Source organism: Panthera pardus, unplaced genomic scaffold, assembly GCF_024362965.1.
Source record: "Panthera pardus isolate Hobbes unplaced genomic scaffold, ASM2436296v1 HiC_scaffold_15, whole genome shotgun sequence".
NCBI lineage: Eukaryota > Metazoa > Chordata > Mammalia > Carnivora > Felidae > Panthera > Panthera pardus.
The window spans coordinates 68,269,896-68,291,324 of record NW_026526710.1 but is presented as its reverse complement, the minus strand read 5'-3'; the positions used below and the strand labels follow the sequence as shown (position 1 = coordinate 68,291,324).

The window sequence follows — 21,429 nt, the reverse complement described above, 5'->3', positions numbered from 1 at the left end:
AGATAAATCAGGTATACTGTAGCTGGTATAAAGAAAAAAGTGTTTGGCATTAAATGCCTTTGAAAAAAAAATAGAATTTTTTTTTTTCTCCTAGATCCGAACTACTTTGGAAAAGATCCGAAATCAAATTTTTAAAGACGAAGTAGGACGTAACAGTACAAATCACAAACTAGAAACAAAGGTAATGAATTTACTCACATGTACCACTTTATTCCTTCAGTAAATAAACATAAAACAGTATAAACTTAATTTAAATAACTTTTTAAGATAATTATTAAATTATTCTTTGAAGCTTTGAATGTTGAGCGTTAAATATTTTGTCGGTATCTGAAGATGTTAATAGGCATTTGTATGAAATATTTAACCACAGATGTTATTAGTAGCCTCAGATTGCAATGATTGGACCTTTCTTGAATATTCTAAATGGGGCTTACTTGTCTAAAGTATATGAGGAGATGTCAGCCCAGTCAGGATATATGGCAGCAACATTTCCAAAAAAAACTGATAGAGGTACAAGCTTTTAGGTTCACCTCAGTCACACCAGTGGACACAGAGTTGAAGCTATTAGGCCATTTGGTCGAGTGATTAGACAATTGGTAAGCTTAAATGCACCCTCTCTCTTGTGGCTGGCTTTATATGCCTAACATTAAGCAATCTATACTTAGCCTTGTTTGGATTATGCCAGGTTAGAGCTCATCTGAGCCAAGTGCACCTTGTCAATGTCAATGTTGCTCACTATGTAGTATGGCCACAGAGAAAGCAGAACATAGGATATGAGGCATAAACATAGTTCCCTTCATCATTCTCCACCTCCCAAACTAACACAACCAGCCCCAAATGTTTTCTTAAAGTAAGTGCTCAGAGCTGGAAAAAAAGGTTAATGTTTGTGAATGATGGGACAGATAAAAAATCCCATTTTGGTTATATTGAGTTGTTTATTAGACCTCTAAGTGGAGGTTTCTATTGGGTGCTGAGTATCTGATTCTGGGTTTCAAGGTAGAGGTCTGGGCTAGAAGGTCTAGGCCATAGGGCAGAGACTTTGGGAATAAGGATGGCATTTAAAGTTCTGACGTTGGAGGAGATCACCAAGTATGTGAGTGTAGATAGGAATAACAGAAAATTTGACCACTGAGTTCCAAGATACCCAACACTCAAGAAGGAGAAGAAGGAGAAGCATCACATCAGGCTGGGAAAAGAAGCTAATGAATTAGAAGAAAAAACAGGAAAGGGTGGAGGCACTGAAGACAAGTGAAAAAAAGGTTTCAGAAAGTGGGGAGGGGCCACTATGTCAAATGGTGCCTATGAGCTAAGTAAATTTAGGCCTGAACCTTGACCATTGGATATAACAATCGGGAGGTTGTTGCTGACCTTGATAGGAGTAGTTTCTTAGGAATGGACATGAATTGTGTTGCCAATGTGTCTGCCCTGGTCATCTCAAATCTCAGATGGTCAGCAGACAAGTACCAGCATCTAAGTAGCTGCTGCCCCGCCGCCCCCCCCACCCCCTGCCCTTTGCAATATCTGAACAGTGTCCCTGTAGGAATCTAGCCATAATGATCTAGGGCTGTGTTGCTCTTAAGGTGAGGGCTGTAGTCCCAGCAGCAGCAGCAGTATCAGGAAGCTCCTTAGAAATTTTTTTAAATGTTTATTTAGTTTTGAGAGAGAGAAAAAGGGGGGGAAGAGGCAGAAAGAGAGGGAGACACAGAATCTGAAGCAGGCTCCAGACTCTGAGCTATCAGCACAGAGCCTGACATGGGGCTCGAACTCACGAACCATGAGATCATGACCTGAGCTTGGAACCTTAAGGGATTGAACCACTCAGGTGCCCCTGGTGAGCTCCTTAGAAAGGCAGCATCTGGAGCTCCACCCCAGATCTCTTGAATTCGAATCTGCATTTTAACCAGATCTCTCACCAGGTGATTCATATGCACATTAAAGTTTGAGATGCACTGATCCATGACCTTTGTTGGTATCTACTGCTGCCCACAATCTACCTTCTACTAGAGTCTTCCCAGCAAGTATTCTTTAACAAAGTAAAAACCAAAATAACTCCTACTCTATATAGAGAGAGTAAGAGTATAGAGTAGGGTCTGGAATAGAAAAAAAAACCATGACAGAATTATGGTGACCATATTTCTGTTTTGTATCTTTGCGTGTGTGTTTTAAAACACTATATTCTTTTTGTTGTTGTTGATTTATTTATTTAGAGAGAGACAGAGATAGCATGAGTGGTGGGGTCGGGGGGAACAGAAAGAGAGGGAGACTGAGAATCCCAAGCAGGCTCCTCACTGTCAGCAGAGAGCCTGACGTGGGGCTTGAACTCATGAAACCATGGGATCATGACCCATGAGTCTGACCCATGGGATCAGAACCCAAGAGTCACCCGACTGAGTCACTCAACCGACTGAGCCACCCAGGTACCCCCCCCCCCCCTTCTTTTTTGTTTTTTTATTTCTGTTAATGTAGCCCATATTTTGTATTGGAAAGAATATTGGCTTTGTTAAACAAGCTTGGATTCTCATTCTGGTTCTGGTATTTATTTTAGGTATAACCTTGGACTTCTTAGTGAAACTCTCATCTGGACATAGTGGACATAGTGCCTTCTAGCGTTTTAAGCATTCAGACAAAGGGGTATTTACAAAACATCTAAAAGATTACCTGGCACATGATAGATGCTTACTAAAAATAGAAGTTATTATTTTTTAATTATATAATTGTAGGCTATGGAGAATTGTATAATTCCTTAGTGCATCTTGAAATAATTTGGAAGAGCAGAAAGCATAGGATAGATACTCAAGAAGCTGTATCATGGGCTCTCCCACTTACTTACTATGTAAACTTGGGCTCAGTACCTCATTTTTCATATCTGCAACATTGATGTAATTGAGTTAGATGGTTTCATATTCCCTTTCCAGTTCCACATGTCTTGATTCCAGATGAGATTTATTTTATGTTCTAAGTGTATTTTCAGTAGGCTAGAGTTTACTTGGAGTCACACAGGCAGTAACATTCAGTCCCGACATCTCTGGAAATGTACTATGTGGTGATTGCAGTAGGCATCATTGAACATTGAATATTATGTATTGTAACTCTTAAGTCTGATTGTGTTAGTTTGTAATACAATATAAGCAAAATGCATTTATGTCTACGACTTAGATTAAAAAAGAAAAAAAAGACAACTGGCCTTGTAGATACCATTTAGCTCTTAAAAAATGACTTAATGGTATATTTAAAACAGTAGGAATGGGGTGCCTGGGTGGCTCAGTCAGTTGTCTGGCTCTTGATCTCACGATTTGTGAGTTCAAGCCCCGCATCGGGCTCTGCACTGACAGTGCAGGCTTGGGATTCTGCCCCTCCTTGCCTCTATCTGTCTGTCTGTCCGTCTCTCTCAAAATAAATAAATAAACTTTCAAAAAAGAATTTAAAACTGTAGGAAATATAAAAGGTACAAAAGATGTACATCTACCTCCTTTTAATCTAAGAATCTAATCAAATTTGAGCAAATATAGAGGCCAGCCACTTCAATTAGAATTCTTCATTGGTATTCGAAAGTCAAAGGATTTATTTTGTGCCAACCTGGATCTTTTTTTGGCGTATGGAATAGTGAGCGACAATTGTTGCTGTCAAAGTTTGTAGAGGAAAGAAATAGTAAGGTTTCTGATTTTCATGTTTATTCATTTCAGCACTGCCCAAACATTCACAGCGGCTCTGGTTCTGAAATGGATCCCTCGTATTGCAGTTTGCATCTGCTCGTGGAAAGGATGAAAGGAAAAGACCTGAAGCTCTTAGAAATGAACAAAGAGAATGAAGTCTTGAAAATCAAGGTATGGTTGCTGGGAGAAATTTCTAAATTTTTGTAGTGTTAGGCCTTTGAGACAGTAGGTTTCATGGATGTGTGAGAGCGGACAGACATCCTTATGTATCCGTAGACCCAGAAGTATGCTCAGCTAATGTAGAGAAACACTTTTCCATTTCATAAATCCCACGGGTTTATTTTGGAGACTGTTTTTACTATTGAAAATCAGATCTCACAAAAATCCAACGGGTATAAATTCCAGCCGTGCAAGATGAGTCCGTTCTAGAGACCTGCTGTACAATACTGTACTTGTAGTTAATATGGTGTCGTTACCCTCAAATAGGTCTCATGTGAAGTGTTCGTACTAAATAAATTTTTAAAGGCTTTCATGTTTAATAAATATTAATTAGAGCACTCAGAGTCAAAGGTCTCTCTATTTTACTTGATTAATCCATTGTTGAATGCTTTATTTATTTATTTATTTGCTTGTTTGTTTGTTTTGGTTTATTATGTATGCAGTCCTTGCAATGACGGTAAATCTTTGTGGCCATCCCTGTTTATTTCTTTAAGTTAAATCCTTGAGAGATGCATGACACTTCAGCTTTATTGCTCTTCATACTTCCTTCTTGTCCCACCGCTATTTTAGGAAAATGCATATTTTAGTACTGTTGTGGGCATCGATGATAAAACGCCTGTAAATAAGTGTATAAGCTGATAAGGCACCGTGGAACTCTTGGAAGGGTGCAGTCTCTAAATGCTGGACATGGGCTGTGGAGCTTTGCTTTGGCCTGGCCAGTGCAAATCCTTCTGCATGACAGTTTCCCTAAATAGGCTGCTTCTCATTTTACATTTTCCTCTTACCAGATAATAGTGTCTTTACTCCTATCCATTGTCTAGGAGGGTGCAAATGGTACAGTTACAACCTTTTTTTTAAAGTTTATTTATTTAGAGAGAGAGAGAGAGAGCATGTGTGAGCATGGGAGGGGCAGAGAGAGAGGAGAGAGAGAATCCAAGCAGGCTTCATGCTCAGTGTGGAGCCCAACTCAGGGCTCCATCTCATGACTCCGAGATCATGACCTGAACCGAAACCAAAAGTCGGATGCTTAACCGACTGAGTCACCCAGGCGCCCCCAGCCTTTCTGCTTTTAATTGCCTGCCAAACTGTTCTGCCTTTAACCCTTTTTATTGTAAATGTCAAAACATAACACAGTGACCTCTTTTCCTAGCTGGAAGCTTCCAGAGAAGCAGGAGCGGCGGCTCTGAGAAACGTGGCACAGAGGTTATTTGAAATCTACCAAACACAGTCGGAAGAAGTTAGAAAGAAACACGAGGATGATAAACACTTCCTCAAGGTACTGAGTTAGCAGCTGGTTCACTGGAGAATTAACACCCCAGTGTGTGTGTGTGGGGGGGGGGGGTTCATGCCTCTCTTTTTGGGGGGTTAGACATGAAGTAAGCAATGGCCTCGTGACTTTGGCAAGCCTTGGGCAGGATGCCCATCTTCTGTGCTGGTCTCCCTGCACCCCTGCTTAGCCTGGTACCTGCATTTGTTGAGCTGTTATGTTGCCACCCTTGCCCAGAGCCTTCTGGAACACACCCTGCCTGGAAATCAGGGCTGTGCCAGGTGACACTGGCCAGTGACTCCTCTCGTGGTTCTGCTTTTGACTAACTAGATGACCTAGAAAGAGTCATTCTCCCTCTCTGCAGTTGGGTTTCCTTGTCTCCACAATGAACGAGTTGGGCTAGATCAATGGTTTCAAAATGGTTTTGACCCTAGAATACATTCTTCAAATTAAAAAAACAAACAAAAAATGTATGTATGTGTACGTTTATATTTTAAAATACATATTTTGTATTTTATTTTTTTTAAGAATTTTAATGTTTATTTTGACAGAGAGAGAGAGCACATGTGAGTGGGGAGGGACAGAGAGAGGATCTCAAGCAGGTTCCACACTGTCAGCATAGATCCCGATGTGGGGCTTGAACTAACAAAACATGAGATCATGACCTCAACCGAAGTTGGACACTTAACCAACTGAGCCACCCAGGCACCCCTACATATTTCATATTTTAATATAGAGCTTATATAAATTAAAATATTTTAAAAGCATACATATGTATATGTGTATATATGTGTGTATGTATATCATAGACCCCCCCCCCACACACACACACACATGCATACTTTTATATTTGTTTGTTTTTAAATCTGAAGTATATATTCTAGGACCAATGAACCTTTATCTGAAGAATGTATTCTAGGACTGGAAAAGGAACAAACAGTGACTCTGTGTGTGTGTGTGTGTGTGTGTGTGTGTGTGTGTGCGCGCGCATGTCTGTAGGAGTCAGCTGAGACACTGGCAAGTGAGCCAGATGAAGCCTTCACATCTATGATCTCTAACATAACCCCTGCTGTCAGCCTGGGGAATAACCCCCAACACAGTGGGGAATCACTGTTCTGCTTTTATGGCACTTTCTGATTAAAAATAAAACATTTTTTACTTGAACATACATGATTTTTTTAAGTTTACTTATTTATTTTGAGAGAGAGCACGAGCAGGAGACAGGCAGAGAGGGGGGAGAGAGAGAGAATTCCAAGCAGGCTCTGCATTGCCCGACACAGAGCCCGACACAGGGCTCAAACCCACGAACTATGAGATCATGACCTGAGCCAAAAAACCAAGAGTCGGGCGCTCAACTGACTGAGCCACCCAGATGCCCCTGTAAGATTTATTTTTGTTGTAGATAAGTTTCATTGAGGAAAAGTCAAAAATTTCACTTTTCTTACATTAGTATCTCTCTTTCTTATACCAGTTCTGGTAGCATGCTTTATGGTAACAAATGTAAACATTCTAGTATATTATTAAGTCTACATTGGTTTAGTGTTGTTGTAGCCCATCAGGTTTATTTGGAAGGAAAACACTAAATTCAAAACAGTAATTTGAATCACGTGTGCATTATTAAATTTTGGGGGCTACTCAAAATTATACAGGGAGATAATATCTGTATAAATTTAATAAAAACAATCATTTGACAGTTGTTTTTCTGACCAAAGGTTAACAAACTTGAAAAGGAACAACAACTGAAACAACATGTTGAAAATCTGAATCAAGTTGCTGAAAAGCTTGAAGAAAAACATAATCAAATCACAGAGTTGGAGAACCTTGTACAGAGGATGGAAAAGGTAAGCCCATGGAGAATTAAAGGGATTCTTCCTGACAGGGCTGGGGAGAGAATGTAAGAAAATAACACTAAAATAAGTAAGACATTAGGTGAAAGTACGCTTTGCCACTACTGAGACTTTAGAAAGTACCCAATAATGTTGGTTTTTCCCCTTACACACTTACTATGATCTGTACTGTCACGGATTGACCTCTACAGATACTGCCCATATCACTGTTACTTTCTCTCTTGAGTGTATGTATGGCTTAGACAGGGGAAGCAGGCGAGGCTGGGAATGGAAGCAATGGAAATGACCGCAAAGTCTGCCTATTCCTAGTAATAATACAGAGGATCGCTATAGGCTAATTCTATGTATTAGACTCAGTGAAGTATCCATTTTTTGGCCATCTGAGTTCACTTTAGGATTGTAAAATTCTGTGGCTGTATTAGGACAGATAGAATTCACATTAAGAAAAGACATTCTGGGGCTCCTGACTGGCTCAGCCGGTTAAGCATCTGACTTCCACTGAGGTTGTGATCTCGCGGGTTCGGTTCGTGAGTTCTAGCTCCACATCTGGCTCTCTGCTGTTAAGGCAGAGCCCACTTCAGATCCTCTGTCTCCCTCTCTGCTGTCTCTCTCCCATGCTCCCTCTCTCTCAAGAGAAAAGAAAAGAAAAGAAAAGAAAAGAAAAGAAAAGAAAAGAAAAGAAAAGACATTGTGTAGAAATTGGAACTTCCGTAAGAGACAACTTAGGGAAGAGTAGTGACAGAACAAAAATTATTAAAAATTTTATGCAGTATGCCTGTGAGTAGCTGGCACTCTAAATATATACAAAAGGTGAGCACATAAACTTAAGTATGCATTCCTTAGAATTTAGAATACAAACCAAGGAATACTGGGTTTTTAGTAGCAAAACAAACCAATAGAAAATTGTGCTTCCTGAAACTGAATTTGGGGTAGATAAGAATATAGGTTTTGGGGGCGCCTGGATGGCTCAGTTGGTAGGGCGTGCAACTCTTGATCTTGAGGTTGTAAGTTCGAGCCCCACACTGGGTGTAGAGATTACTTAAAAATAAAATCTCAAAAAAAAAAAAAAAAAGAATATAGACTTTGACTTCTGGTAAATATTGCCCAATAAAGTTTTATATTTATTATAATGATTCCCTGGTTTGCCTCTTCTCTTCTCAGCCTTGTTCTGTTTTATGTCTGCTTGAGTTGATGTCACTTTTGAAATGTCACTTCAAAAGAATCACATTTCAATATTCAGGTGTCTGGCCAAAGGAAATTTGATTAATTTTTCTACGTATTTCCCAAGAATTTAATTTATAACACTGAGTTTGGTTGAACTTGTGAGTTCCTGTGAGGCAATCACAAAAAATTGAATAAATCCAAATTTAACTGAATCTGGTAATACTAATACGTAGCTCATCTGTGTTGTGGGGTGGGTTACGGAATGTTTTACCGTAGCCAGATACATTGGGCTAGAATGTCCTCAAGCAGCTGGTTTGCAGGCAGTGTGACAGTTTATAGTTATGATATTTTGAACAAACTAACATTTGGATGAATACTTTGTAGCGTTAGAATATTTATCCTGTAATAAATAGTTCAGCAAACTAATCACAAAGAATGTTTGCACTTAGGAAAGGAAGACAATTCTGGAACGCAAACAGAGCTGATTAACCAGCTTTCATTTAAATTTGGACTTGTGATCACCTCATACCCAGTAACACTGGGTCAGGTGTAGTGGCCAGCTGTCAGTCTCAGAAAATTAACAAAAGAACAGCAGAATATAATTCCAGAAAACCCCGTGAAATCTGTACTGGATGTGAGTTCATCTCAGAATTCTGGGTTATATTCACTTGACTGTTTATTCAGCAAACATATGAAGACTTAACATGTAACAGTCAGAGCTTGAGGCTGGATATCTATTTGTGAATGAACCAGACATAGTCTCTTTGTAGAGATTGCAGTGTAGTACATCTGTGTTGTGTGGGACTCAAGGAACTTCCCACATCTCTCTCCATTCATTCTCCTAGGGGTCCCCAGGGAGGCAGAAACCCCTATTGAAGGTAGGGGAATGTACTCCAGAATAAAGTTGATTAGCTTAGATACTGGCAGGCATTTTTGAGAAGTGATAGTCTAGCATTTATCTTGATATCGAACCATAATGGTGGTCTGTCTCTAGGTGCTCTGTGACAGAGTAAGTGGACAGGATGCCCATGGTTCATGGTCATGCAGTAGCCTTCTAGAATATTCTAGTTCAGTGATTTCCTAGAGTGGAGCCTATTGGAATCTCAGAGAGATAGAGATAGTTGGGGATGGAGCAGAAGGGCAATGTGCAGGAGTTTTTAAAAAATATTTTTAGTTTCAAGGTGTGTTATATTTGTAAAACAAACAAGCGAATAAATAAAACTATAAGAAACAAAGCTTGGCACCATCTTCTTGATTTAAGGTTACTGAGAAAACAGACTGTGATGAAGGGTTCCTCGGGGCGGGGGGGGGGGGATGGTATCAGAATGAGAGGAGATGGAACTCTAGACTTTTGTGTTAATAGGGAAAAGACATGAGTTCGAAAAGAAAAAGGAAATGAAAATTAAAAGTGAACACCCCCAACAAAGGTTGATAAATATTGCCCTGGTAGTGGGTGGCCCCTGGAGAAGGATTCATTTTCTACTCACTTGAACAAGCCACTGCTCCAGTAAGTAGCCATTAGTGGTATGAGGGCTGGTAATGAACACATTACTTAAAACCTTCACCATCTGCCCCACTTTAATCAGGAATGCAGTGAGAATGAATTCCATAAACATAGTGATAAGCCAGCAAAAACGCCCAATAAGAACATTTTAATATGGCATATGTTCCTTTTGCTAGCAGTGCAATTCTGTTGCATCATATTTGTTTTCCAGTGTCATTGATTTAGCTCTATTAGAATTTTAGAGCTCAAAGGTGCTTTTGAGACCACCTAGTTCCTCATCACCATTTTACAAACGAGGACAGTGGGAGCAAGGAACGATTTCCACTGTCCTCCAGTTACCAGTTCAAAATGCTTTCCATTATGCCCCCGTCTTCTCTGGCGTCAGATAAAAATGATATACGCGGTTCCTAAATCATTTAGATGTTAACATATGGCAATTATTTAAATTGGTGTCTACTCCACTTTGATCAATAGGACGAGGGAACTCTTGAGCTCCCAAGAGGTACCGTTTTTTTGAGAAGAGTGGATTGTCCACTGGGTGGCGCTGTGAACTCCTTTCCTTTTCCAGAGGACACTCTGAGAAAAAGTGCTAACCAGTGCGGTATGATTTTCTGTGTTGTTAGAGAGGAAGCATTAAGAGCCCAAACTACATGCTGCAGCATTGGCCACTGCAGAACATTTAGTTGTCCAGTTGTCTTGTCTGCTTGAACTCTGGTTATGAAGATCCATTGAGAGTTAAGTCCTTTAGGATGTTTGTTAAACACCATTTTCCTCCCTACAAAATCAAAATATATTATCAGTGATGTGTTTCTTTAATGATCCAAGTATCCCAATAAGATTATGAGGCATATTTGTGATCCCTCAAAAATAATTTGAACACAACTAGGTGACACAAGGGAAATTTCCATATATGGCAGGAATGCTACAGGAAAAATCCAAAAAAGTTAATGCAAATTTTAAAAATAATAGCACATAAGATATTAAGTGTTTGGCACCTTCAGATTATAAACTGAGGTCATAATATATGTCCGAGAAGCATGTGGACCTTTCACATATAATATCTCCAATTATCTCAACATTTCAATATAGGTAGTATTATCCCAATTTCAGGGAAGTTCAAAGAGTCATGACTGAAAAAAAAAGAAACATGACTCAAACAAATATAAAATGAATATATGTCAGATGTTTTGCTCAACTTATTCATTAATAAGGAACCAATAAAATGGTAAAGCTGGTTTAAAAGATTTTGAGAAACTGGCTATTAAAAGGCATTTTGAAAAAAGGAATATAGATTCAATGACTAGGTTAGACACAAGGCTGGTTAATATGCTTTGAGGCAATTAAACCATAACCTGTGGGCTTCTCTTTTCTACCCGGCAGAAATCTACAAATGAACGTGCAACTTCACAGAGTCGGGGCTCTAATCGAATCATAAACGATGAAGTCATAAACGCAGGAAAATTCTCCATGAGAATTGGGTCAGGTTATTAAACAATGACCCAATGTGACATTAAAATCATATATTGTTTTGATTTCCAAGTTTTGGCTAATTTTTCCTAACAGAGATCAGGCCCAGAAAGGTTAAAGCCTTGGCAAAAATTACATAGTCACAGTGTAACTAGGTCAGTCTGTGTCCAACAAGATACTTGCATTTTTGCTCTACAACATTGCCTTGTATTTTACCCGTGTAAATATTGCAGCCAGAATGGTTTTAAACAGCCTTGTAAAGTGTCAACCAATCTCTTACCGTTCAATATAAAAAAGAACACAACCGTCCCAGTTTGATTTCTCATGGACTTGTTATATTCCTTTTGAGTGGAAAGAGTTTGGTTTAATAGTAGCATTAAGGTATTTCTTTACATTTTTCTTTCTCAGTGTCAACATTTCTCTTATATTCTAACTAGAAAGTGACTTTATCACTTGTGGCCTTGATCCTTCACTAAAAATTCATTTGCTACTTTTCTACCTTCTGACAGATGCCCTGTGAGCAGGTAGGGCTATGAAGATAAGGTCAGTAGTGTCCTTGGATACCAACCACTCAGTCTCACGTAGGAGAAGCAGGTGGAACAGAGGGAGAGCCAATGCCAAGAGAGAGACGAGCTGGCAGTTTGCACTCGGGATGGGCTGGAGGGGGGCAGGAGTTTGAGCTGGGTACACTTCGGTTATGGACTGGAAGAGGAGCAAAAAGTCTCCAGGCAAGTGAGGAGAGTAAAGACAACCTGTCTTGACCTGTCACCGAGCTACTTGGAAACCACACAGGAAAATGTCTGGCCAGGTCTCCCTGGGGTGGGTTGTAACAACTGAAATTGACTCTGTAGCTCAAAACATATTTCTAATAGTATAAGAAGCATCTTTTGTGAACAGTTTGCAAGAATGACTTAGCAAACACACACACACACACACACACACAGAGAAATAAAATTGTATCTTATTTTCTCGTAGGAAAAGAGAACACTGCTAGAAAAAAAACTGTCTTTGGAAAACAAGCTGCTACAACTCCAATCCAACGCTACATATGCTAAAAGGTTTGCAAATCTGCCTCCTATTAAAGCAGTTCCTGATCCCTTTCCCCTCTGCTGGTCCACTGGCCAGTGTACAGAAGGCTCCCACCTTCTAAGGAGACAGAAAGACTGAAAGCGCAGGATGAAGGGAGATTGCTTAATATTAACAGCCACGTGCCCCCCCACCCTGGGGAATCAGCAGCAGGGTTCCCTGGAGGTCCAGGGAGACTGGTGCAGGGTTAATCCTTCTGAAGAATGAAAGAGCCTGTTCCCTCCCTGTTTACCCTGGGTGTTAAAGAGGCTGCTGTTGAGGCTTTCATTCCCCCTGATGCTTCTGATTTTGTCAGTGGGTCTCTGCTATAGCCAGCATCAAGCAGGCTAGCCTACAAGTGGAATTGTAAGACTCTTTTGTGGTGCTCCCCAGCTTTGTAGAGAATGAAGGAACTACTCTGAAGGTATTCTCAGTTCTTTGGACTGACTTACAAATACTCATAATTCACAAGCTGTTACAGGGTACAGCCCTTAGTATAGGGGTGACGTGGAGCATGGATATCACCCAGCTGCTGCATTATTTCACTGCTGTTAAAAAAATCCTCTGGAACATCATGTATGTGATAACTGATTACCTATAAAATTTCCTCACACTTTTTCCCTTCCCTTCCCTTCCCTTCCCTTCCCTTCCCTTCCCTTCCCTTCCCTTCCCTTCCCTTCCCTTCCCTTCCCTTCCCTTCCCTCCCCTCCCCTCCCTTCCCTCCCCTCCCCTCCCCTCCCTTCCCTTCTAATTCTAAACCTGCCACTGTCGTTATATGTTCTAATATAATGTTCAAAGTCAAGTCTATTTCAAGGTCTTATTTCACCCATCTGGACCTGTTGCTTCTTAGGATAGCAGGCATTTTTATGAACCTCAGAATGTACAAAGTTTTATTCTCATTTATTCAATAATATATACTCAAGGGGCGCCTGGGTGGCTCAGTCGGTTAAGCGTCCGACTTCGGCTCAGGTCATGATCTCACAGCTCATGAGTTCGAGCCCCGCGTCGGGCTCTGTGCTGACAGCTCAGAGCCTGGAGCCTGCTTCACATTCTGTGTCTCCCTCTCTCTCTGCCCCTTCCCTGCTCATGCTGTGTCTCTCTCTGTCTCAAAAATAAATAAACATTAAAAAAATTTAAAAAAAGATAATATATACTCAAAGATCTCTCTCTTTCTCTCAGTCTTTGGTTTGTTGTTTTTTTTTTTTTTTTTCTCTTTCTCTTTCCTTTCCAATTAACTGTCTTTCTCTTCTCATCTTTCATAAACTTCTGCCTTCTGTCTGGCTCATATCCATGTATTGGACCACATATGCCGAAGTCCAGATCTGGGCTGACCCTGGCAATTGCACATACGTATTCAGAACATACTGGCATACCGCTAATATTAATTTACACATATTCTTTGTGTACAGGCATAGAGCCCCAGCAGGGGACTTTCTAAGAGAGTGAAGTACAGCACTGTGCATCTCGTAGAGAATGAAGGAAATACTGTGGAAGACATCCATAGGTCTTCAGAATTACATATACTCATAATTCTAAGTAAATCTGTGGAGTATCTTTTTTTTTTTTTTCTGCGAGAGTTTTTCCGTGTAGCAGGACTGCTGGCTGGTACTGTGTGCTTTCTATTAAGAGTTCAGACAACCTGAGTTTGATATTTTTTCTTTAAAGATGATTTTTATTGACAATAGGGTTTTTGTCAGCCTTTGAGCCCAAAGTGTAGCCATTTTGAAAACCAAACTGAGCTATTCTTTCTGTTCTATTATATATGAGCAGGTGTTATAAGGAATTCTCAGAAAGCTCTTAGGGAGGTTTTAGAAATATCTTGAGGGAAATGGATGTTTTGTGTTTCTAGAGAGGTGTTTGAACATCCAAGCTCATGCAATTTTCATAGAGTGTAGGCATCACAAATATTTATCTTCCTTATTACTTGTCTGTGTGTAGAGGTATTCACTATGCTAAATGACAAGAAAGTGAAATCAGTAGGTGTCAGATGCTTTTGGTTAAAGCAATAGAGACTTGGTTAAGCTACCACAAATAAGAGGATTTCTGTCAGGTGAAGATTGGATAGATACGGCCATAAAGAAGATGCATCTCTTGGGAAGACAGGAGGACCACACATCAGCACCAACTGTGTTTTTAAAAACCAGATTATTTTGTTGCTCCTATTCAGTCATGGGTGTTCTACAGTTTCATTCTTCCTCGCTCTTTGTTTTTCCTGTATGATTTATTAACTTTTCTCAGTGGTTTTCTCCAGCTGGCTTATATTCTCTGTAGTTTCCTTTCACATTGCAGAGGAAAGAGTCTGCTGGCCTAATACTACTTCCTGTTGGGGAGATCGCTCATGTTAACCATCCCCTGTGTTGTCATCTAACCAATGGCTTTTTTAAAATTTTTTTTTACATTTATTTATTTTTGAGAAAGAGTGAGACAAAGCGTGAGTGGGGGAGGGGCAGAGAGAGGAGACACAGAATCCGAAGCAGGCTCCAGGCTCTGAGCAAGCGGTCAGCGCAGAGCCCGATGCAGGGCTTGAACCCACAAACTGTGAGATCATGACCTGAGCGGAAGTCAGAAGCTCAACCGACTGAGCCACCCAGGTGCCCCTAACCAATGGCCTTTTGGCAGGCACCAACTCCCAGGCCTACGGGTGGTCTTCCCTTACCCCAAAAATAGCCTGTGGTAGCTCCTCTGAGCAGGGGGGTATGGGTGATTAAATTTTCCTTAGGCAGGATGGGTTTGACGGGTGCCATGACTTTCTGCCATTTTGATGAAAAGATTCATTATGTTCTAACTTGGTATTTTTAATATTAAAAAGCATCTCAGGGTGCCTGGGTAGCTTAGTCTGTTAAGCGTCCCAATTCGGCTCGGGTTGTGATCTTGCAGTTTGTGGGTTCGAGCCCCGCGTCAAGCAATGTGCTGACAGCTCAGAACCTGGAGCCTTCTTCAGATTCTGTGTCTCCCTCTCTCTCTCTGCCCCTCTCCCACTTATGCTCGCTCTCTCTCTCTCTAAAATGAATAAATGTTAAAAAACTTTTTTTAATAAAAAAATTTTTTAAAAGCATCTCTAAAGAAGATGACTTTTAGGTATTTATAATTCAGGAGAAAGTGACAGTTTTTTTGTATATGGATATGAACATATAATTATAATACCTTATGCTAACCCTTACAGTTACTTTTAATGAGAGTTAAGAGATTTGGCAGAAGCATCTCATTAAAAACAAGGTTGAGTCCATATTTCTACTACCATCACTAATAAACCACCGCATGTATTGTGTTTTGCTGTTGACAGATAGAATAACCCCAGGTACCTTATTTAATTTAATCCATTCTTAGCTTTTTAGGGAGAGAGCAGAGTTTCTAACTGAAGCCATTACACAGCCTCTAGGGAGCTTGGGTTCTAGAATTCTTAGAGCAGTCTGTTCTCATTTTGCTATAGAGGATATTTGACCTTCTTTCATTTCTGGAGACCTCTGGAGACTTTCCCTCGAACTGGTTTCCTAATTCCCCTGTGTGTCTATGAGCAGAAGGCAGTTTTCCAACCTGTCCCTCTGCCTTGTGATATAACAAAGGTCCATTTTAGAGTTATCCTTTTGAGAAACACAGGAGCTGTACCTCAGAAAAATCCTCTACAAAAGAATAACATGATGTCAGAAAACAATTCAGTCAAAGCCATTGTAAGTTTGGAGTAGAGGGCAATGCAGTTGAATAATGTTGCCCTCTGATGGTGTAAGTTAACCCTAAGATAGGTTTTAAAGTATCCTGATGAATGGACACACTGGAGACAATTCTCCATTAATTAAATTTCCTTTGGCCAAGTGATTGGCAGACATTGGTCATCAAAGCGATTGAGGGTTCGCTTCTCGCCAAGTACTTATGCTATAATGGTCCCATATTACTAAAGGCTAAGCCATTCTTTTTTACATTTCTCCAAGTTAAAGATAGGATTGGTGCTCTGAATGCAGAGAGGATTCCCAATTTCCCTCCTCAAAAGGATAGGGCCAAGCTTTTCCTCTCTTGTTGATGGGGCATTTTTTTGTCTGCTCCCATTGGCATTTCCAGGCTGCAGATTTTTTCAGCTCCGAGTCTGGGATATATGAGGCAAAAAGAAAACCCAAAGAACTCAACATTGTGTTGTTCCTTGGATTCTCAGGTCTTGAGCTGATCTGCCTTCTTCTCCACCTTCCAGAGTCGTCTTGTGTTTTTGGTTGTACTCAGTGGGAAGAGTAGGGAAAAATACACCTGCATCTTCCCAGTGTAAGTTTTTCAAAGGTATTTTAATTTCAGCGTTTACTTTATATTTGTATTGAGACACTGGGAGGCAGAGCGTGAATCAGATATTTGTTAGGGCTTGGTATCCTTTTCTAGACCTGGCCTTTGTAATGTTTTCTTCCTGCTGTTTTGCGTTAGTACCTCTTTATTAAGGTTGAGTGCTTTCACTGAAAGATAAAGAGCGGAGATTAAAGGGAGCTCAAATGGCAGCTGATTTCAGTATATTCCCGCACTTAAAGACCTTAAGTGGGTGACTAGGTTTCATATTTGGACATATTTGGACAATCCTAAGAGAGAATTTCTCCGATTTATATTAGTCCCTGTTCTATGTATTAATACAGATAAGCCTGAAATGAAAGCCCTGTGTTTTCAAGAATGCTGCTAGAAATATTTTCTTCCACTTGAGACCTCTTTCAGGTTTTTATTTATCTACAGTGACTTCTATGGTAACACCGTCGTGGAATAGGTGGAGAAATTTCCTGAGCTTCATATTTTGAGGAGCGTAAGGTCCACCCCGCCCCATCTTCTAAAACCATTGTTTTTTCCCCTTTGGTCTGAGTTTTGGGTCATCGAAGGACACAATGAGACCATTTTGAATACTGGTCTTCAACATTTTTACAAGTTTATATTTTATTTTTTAATTTTCTTATGGGTTTGTGAACAGTTTATAAATATTCAAAGCCAGCCTGCCTCTGTAAGGAATCCTGAGTTCTTTCTCGCTATTTCCCAGGACGTCCTGAGTGACTCCTCCTTCCTTCTTCTTCTCTCTGTTTTCCCTCTTCACCGGAGCAGTTTTGAGTCTTAGCACCAGCTGTTGGGCAGACCTTTGTCTGCCTTCTCTGCCCCATATGTCCTAAACTCCTCTTTTTTGGGCAGTGCCTCTTCAAGTCCCTTTCTAATTTTTCTACTGGGGTATCCGTCTTGTTTATGGGTAGATGTGGTCCTTATAGATCCCGAGTACATGCCTTTATTAGTCATTTCAGTTCAATATTCTGAGGTTATCCTCTACCCTCTCATTTGATGACTAGAAGATTTTCATTTTCGTCTAGTCAAAATTAACTTTGTGGCTAATACTGTCTTGAATGCTATTTTAAAAAACCTTTGCCTATTGCAGATTCATGAAGGTGTTCTTCTATATTATATTCTAAAGGTCTTTGGGGTCTCCAGCTTATTTACAATCTACATGGAATTTCTTTTTCTTATGAGGTGAGGTCGGGATTAATTTTCTTTTTTTTTTTTTTAATATGAATGTAGAGTTGTCTCAGAACAACTGAAGTTGTCTCTTCGTTTGTTGAAAAGACCATCCTTTTTATAAAATTCTGCAGAATCATCTTTGATATAAGTCAAGTCTATTGGCCTATCTCTGTAACATATATGTATATGTAAAATAAAAATGGCATGGATCTAGCATAATTTGTTTTATTAGTCTTCTGTTGATGAACATTTAGCGTTCCAATTTTTATGCTGTGAACAACAATGAACTACATTTTACATATATTTTGTGTAATTGCATGGTATTTTTATAGCATATATTATTTAATTCCATAGGATAAGTACAGAGTAACAGCTAACATTATATAATATTGGTACTTACGCAAGAACTTCTGTAGTTTTATAGAAATTAATTTTTTCTACAGTGAAACAAACTATTTTTAAAGCTCTCTCATGCAAAACCAAAACAGGGGAACAATGAAAAGACTGTCTTAAATATTACAAGTTGCCTGCAAGTTACTTGGCTTTGAGAGAGTATATTATACAGTAGGAGATATCGAGCCAACCTCAGTGGTTCATGGGCAGGCAGACTCCTTGGCAACAACCTGGAGCCTATTGAAAAAGCAGAATCCCAAGCCCGACCCCAGCCTGCTGGATCAGATGTGCATTTTAACAAGATTCCCTCATGATTTAACAAGATCCTCCAATGCATATTAAGTTTGAGAAGCAATGTTTTAGTACATGATGTGAAACAAAATGAAACTCTTTTTTTTTCAAATGAGAATATGTTCTGTAGTGTCACATGAATGTCCATGACCTTTGCAATGTTTGTAGACGCTATAAAAATCAGAATTGCAATCTCATTGGTGGTGGCTACTAACTATAAAACCTTAATAGCTACAAAAATTAATATATTACTGTGTAAAAGCTTATTTTCCCAAGCATATTCACTTACCTCTTTAAGTATATTCCTGTAAAGCAATGAAAGTAGGGATTATTCCATCTGCTATGGACTGTCACAGTGTTTCCAAGCTTGGTGACCTGGCCACAATGCATGCTGCCTCAAAACTAAAATAATATTGGCAAGAAGAAAATATTGGCAAGTCAAAAGCTGTATAATCAGTTCCAGTTACCTAAATGGAGTTTTGGAAAAGTATGAATAATCTAAATTCAAACATCATCCATCTTTTTTTCACAATGGTTGATGTGGACTCAAAATATTAGCTGGAATTTAATTTCCTTTTTTTATGCTCTATTTATAGGTGGTAGAATACCCAAAGTAGGAAGCCGAAATAATAATAGTAAGAATGATAATGATAATAATAAAAGACAAACACAGTCAATCCACAACACACACCAACTGTGTATCATTAGAAATTGGTTTCTCATTGTACATAAAGTCTGCATTCCTGGCCCCCCATATTCTAGCCCTGCTATCCTTACATAATTATCTGTGCATCCCACTGAGTTCTAGATCTGTGGGTGCTCATAGGCACGACAGGTTAGATATGTGAGTGCTTCATCTGGCTCAATACAGGTTGACTCAACTACCTTCTGGAGGGAGGGAAGTCACAGATGGCCAGGAGGGAGTTGACATGAATGGATATTCTCATTCAAGTTCGTGTCTGAGCTCATCAGAAACCGCTTTGTGGCTCTTTATCTTCAGTGTCTTGTGTGGCATATGGGGCCCCCAGCGTCTTTCCCACGTGATGCCCAGTAACAGGGTCGTGTGTGAGGACAGTCTGGCAGCTTAGCTGTAAAAATGAGCTGCTCCATGCCTCAGCAAATCTCTTTCTTTTTCCTTTTGCATTTCCAGTTGCCACGATCTTCAAATGGAGATTGCCCTTCTCCAGGAGCAGACCTCTCATCTGCAGTTTGTGATTCATTCCCAACATCAGAACCTGCGCAGCGTCATCCAGGAGGTCAGATTAATCAAGTGTGTTTCTCTGGTAGACGGGATGTTTACAGTGCGAAGACCGAATACAGGCAGCTTGTCTGGACCTTACAAGCAGTGAGATTCTTCTCCCCGCTGAAATTTCCTTTTTATTCCCAGGCAGCATGACCCTGTGTTCAATGCCTTCTTTTGTCTCTATGTCAACTCCTGTAGTGTTCTCAATGAAGATATTTGGGAAATTGTGTTTAACTGCTCTTTAGTTGTTTCCATGATTTTTTAAAAGAGGTTCTGAGCTGGAGAATGTACACTGTTTTTTTAGACGATTTTGGAGGTTAGAAGATTCAGCCCTTTCTGAGGACACGATGATGTGTTTTTATAACCTCATAAACAGCAAATTTACTTAGTAGGTGTGTGGGGACAGGGGTGTAGCCTGGCCATTCTTCTCTGGAAACGTCCTGGCAGGTGAAAGAGAAGAGGTAATTGCGGTAGCAGCCAGATGGACGGTGGATTGTGTACGCATCCAGTTTATTTCAAGATATCTATTGATCTGGTTTGAGGGCTCTGCTTTAGATTTAAAATTAGACCTTCCATCATTTTTTACTACCTAATATTTGTTTCCAAAAGGAATCCTTCCAAATACCTCTCATACCACCCCAACACAAATAAAACATTTGGCTAAGACCTCACCAAAAGCGCAGAGAATTGAGTCATGGCACTTGAGAGCCCGGAGGGACTTAGAGGGTATCCCAGATTCTCATTTTCCAGATGAGAAAACTGAGGGTCAGAGTAGTTCAGTGACAGAAATGACAGTGGCGGAATCGGCCTTAGAACCCCTGGGTTTCTTCTCTTCCCGCTCTGTTTTGGTCTTAATACCCCACCTCCCCAGTTCCGCATTGTTTCTTGGCAGATGCTTTTCTTCCCAAGCAAAGCAGGCTCAGCTCGTGATGCCGCAGGCTGACCAGATCTCTGCCTCGGGGAGCTTCCCCGTGCCAGGCGGTGGCCTTGCGTGACGGCCACCCACCTCTGTACCCTCAGTAGGAAAACGTTATGCTGTGGAGACAGTGATGGCCAAAGCTGCTTCCCACAGGATGAGTGCCCGCTGGATTCGGTTTAAACAGGTTTTCCAAAGATGACAGTGTTTAATAGGACTGCCACGTGCTCTCCTCCCCAGGTGCCAATGTGCCCTGCTATTTCCTGCAACCTGCTGAGCCCACTAGTGCTTTGGGATTTAATTTTTTAACTTGATGGGCGCCAGTTGACCCTAAAAACCTGTGCAATTTCTGACTTAAGTAACTTCCCTGTTGTCTGACGAGATTCTTCCAATTGTGTTTCCTAATTCTTAGATGGAAGGATTAAAAACTAATTTGAAAGAACAAGATAAAAGGATTGAAAATCTGAAAGAAAAAGTTAACATACTTGAAGCCCAGGTAAGGAGGGAATGTGATGTATATTTCAGTATGATTGATTGCGGGTGAGTGTGTGTGTGGGTTCTCGGTGTCTCCATGAGCCTGTGTGTGGATGTGTCGTGTGTGCTCGTGTGCCACTGTGACACAGTGAGTCTGTGTGTGCACGGGTGTGTGTGTCATTGTGCCTGAGTATCTCTGTGTGAGTGTACTTGTGTCTGTGTGTATATATGAGCGTCTTTTTGTGAGTGTGGGTAGATGTGTGTCTTCTGTGCATAAGAAATTATAGATTTGTGGGAGAGGTACTCTTAATAACATTAAAGTATTAAACATTATTTTATAACATTAAATACTATTAAATAACTGTGGAAAGCTCACCCAAATATTCCAGAATGCTTGCTATATTGGGGAGATACAAAATAACAGGTGGACGTGAATTTGAAGCCTGGTCAAGACCACCTTTTGTGAATT

General features: G+C 40.2%; 1 protein-coding gene across 3 annotated transcripts in view; it reads left to right on the top strand.

Annotated features, from left to right (window-relative positions):
- The window catches only part of CCDC68 (coiled-coil domain containing 68), a 48,758-nt gene that overhangs the window by 15,539 nt on the left and 11,790 nt on the right, over positions 1 to 21,429 (top strand). For all 3 annotated transcript variants that reach the window (XM_019463994.2, XM_019463993.2, XM_053902747.1), the window contains exons 4-10: positions 95 to 181; positions 3,684 to 3,824; positions 5,023 to 5,148; positions 6,852 to 6,980; positions 12,097 to 12,179; positions 19,478 to 19,583; positions 20,899 to 20,982. In XM_019463994.2, coding sequence (XP_019319539.1) covers positions 95 to 181; positions 3,684 to 3,824; positions 5,023 to 5,148; positions 6,852 to 6,980; positions 12,097 to 12,179; positions 19,478 to 19,583; positions 20,899 to 20,982 — 756 coding nt within the window. The remainder of the gene's footprint in view (positions 1 to 94; positions 182 to 3,683; positions 3,825 to 5,022; positions 5,149 to 6,851; positions 6,981 to 12,096; positions 12,180 to 19,477; positions 19,584 to 20,898; positions 20,983 to 21,429) is intronic.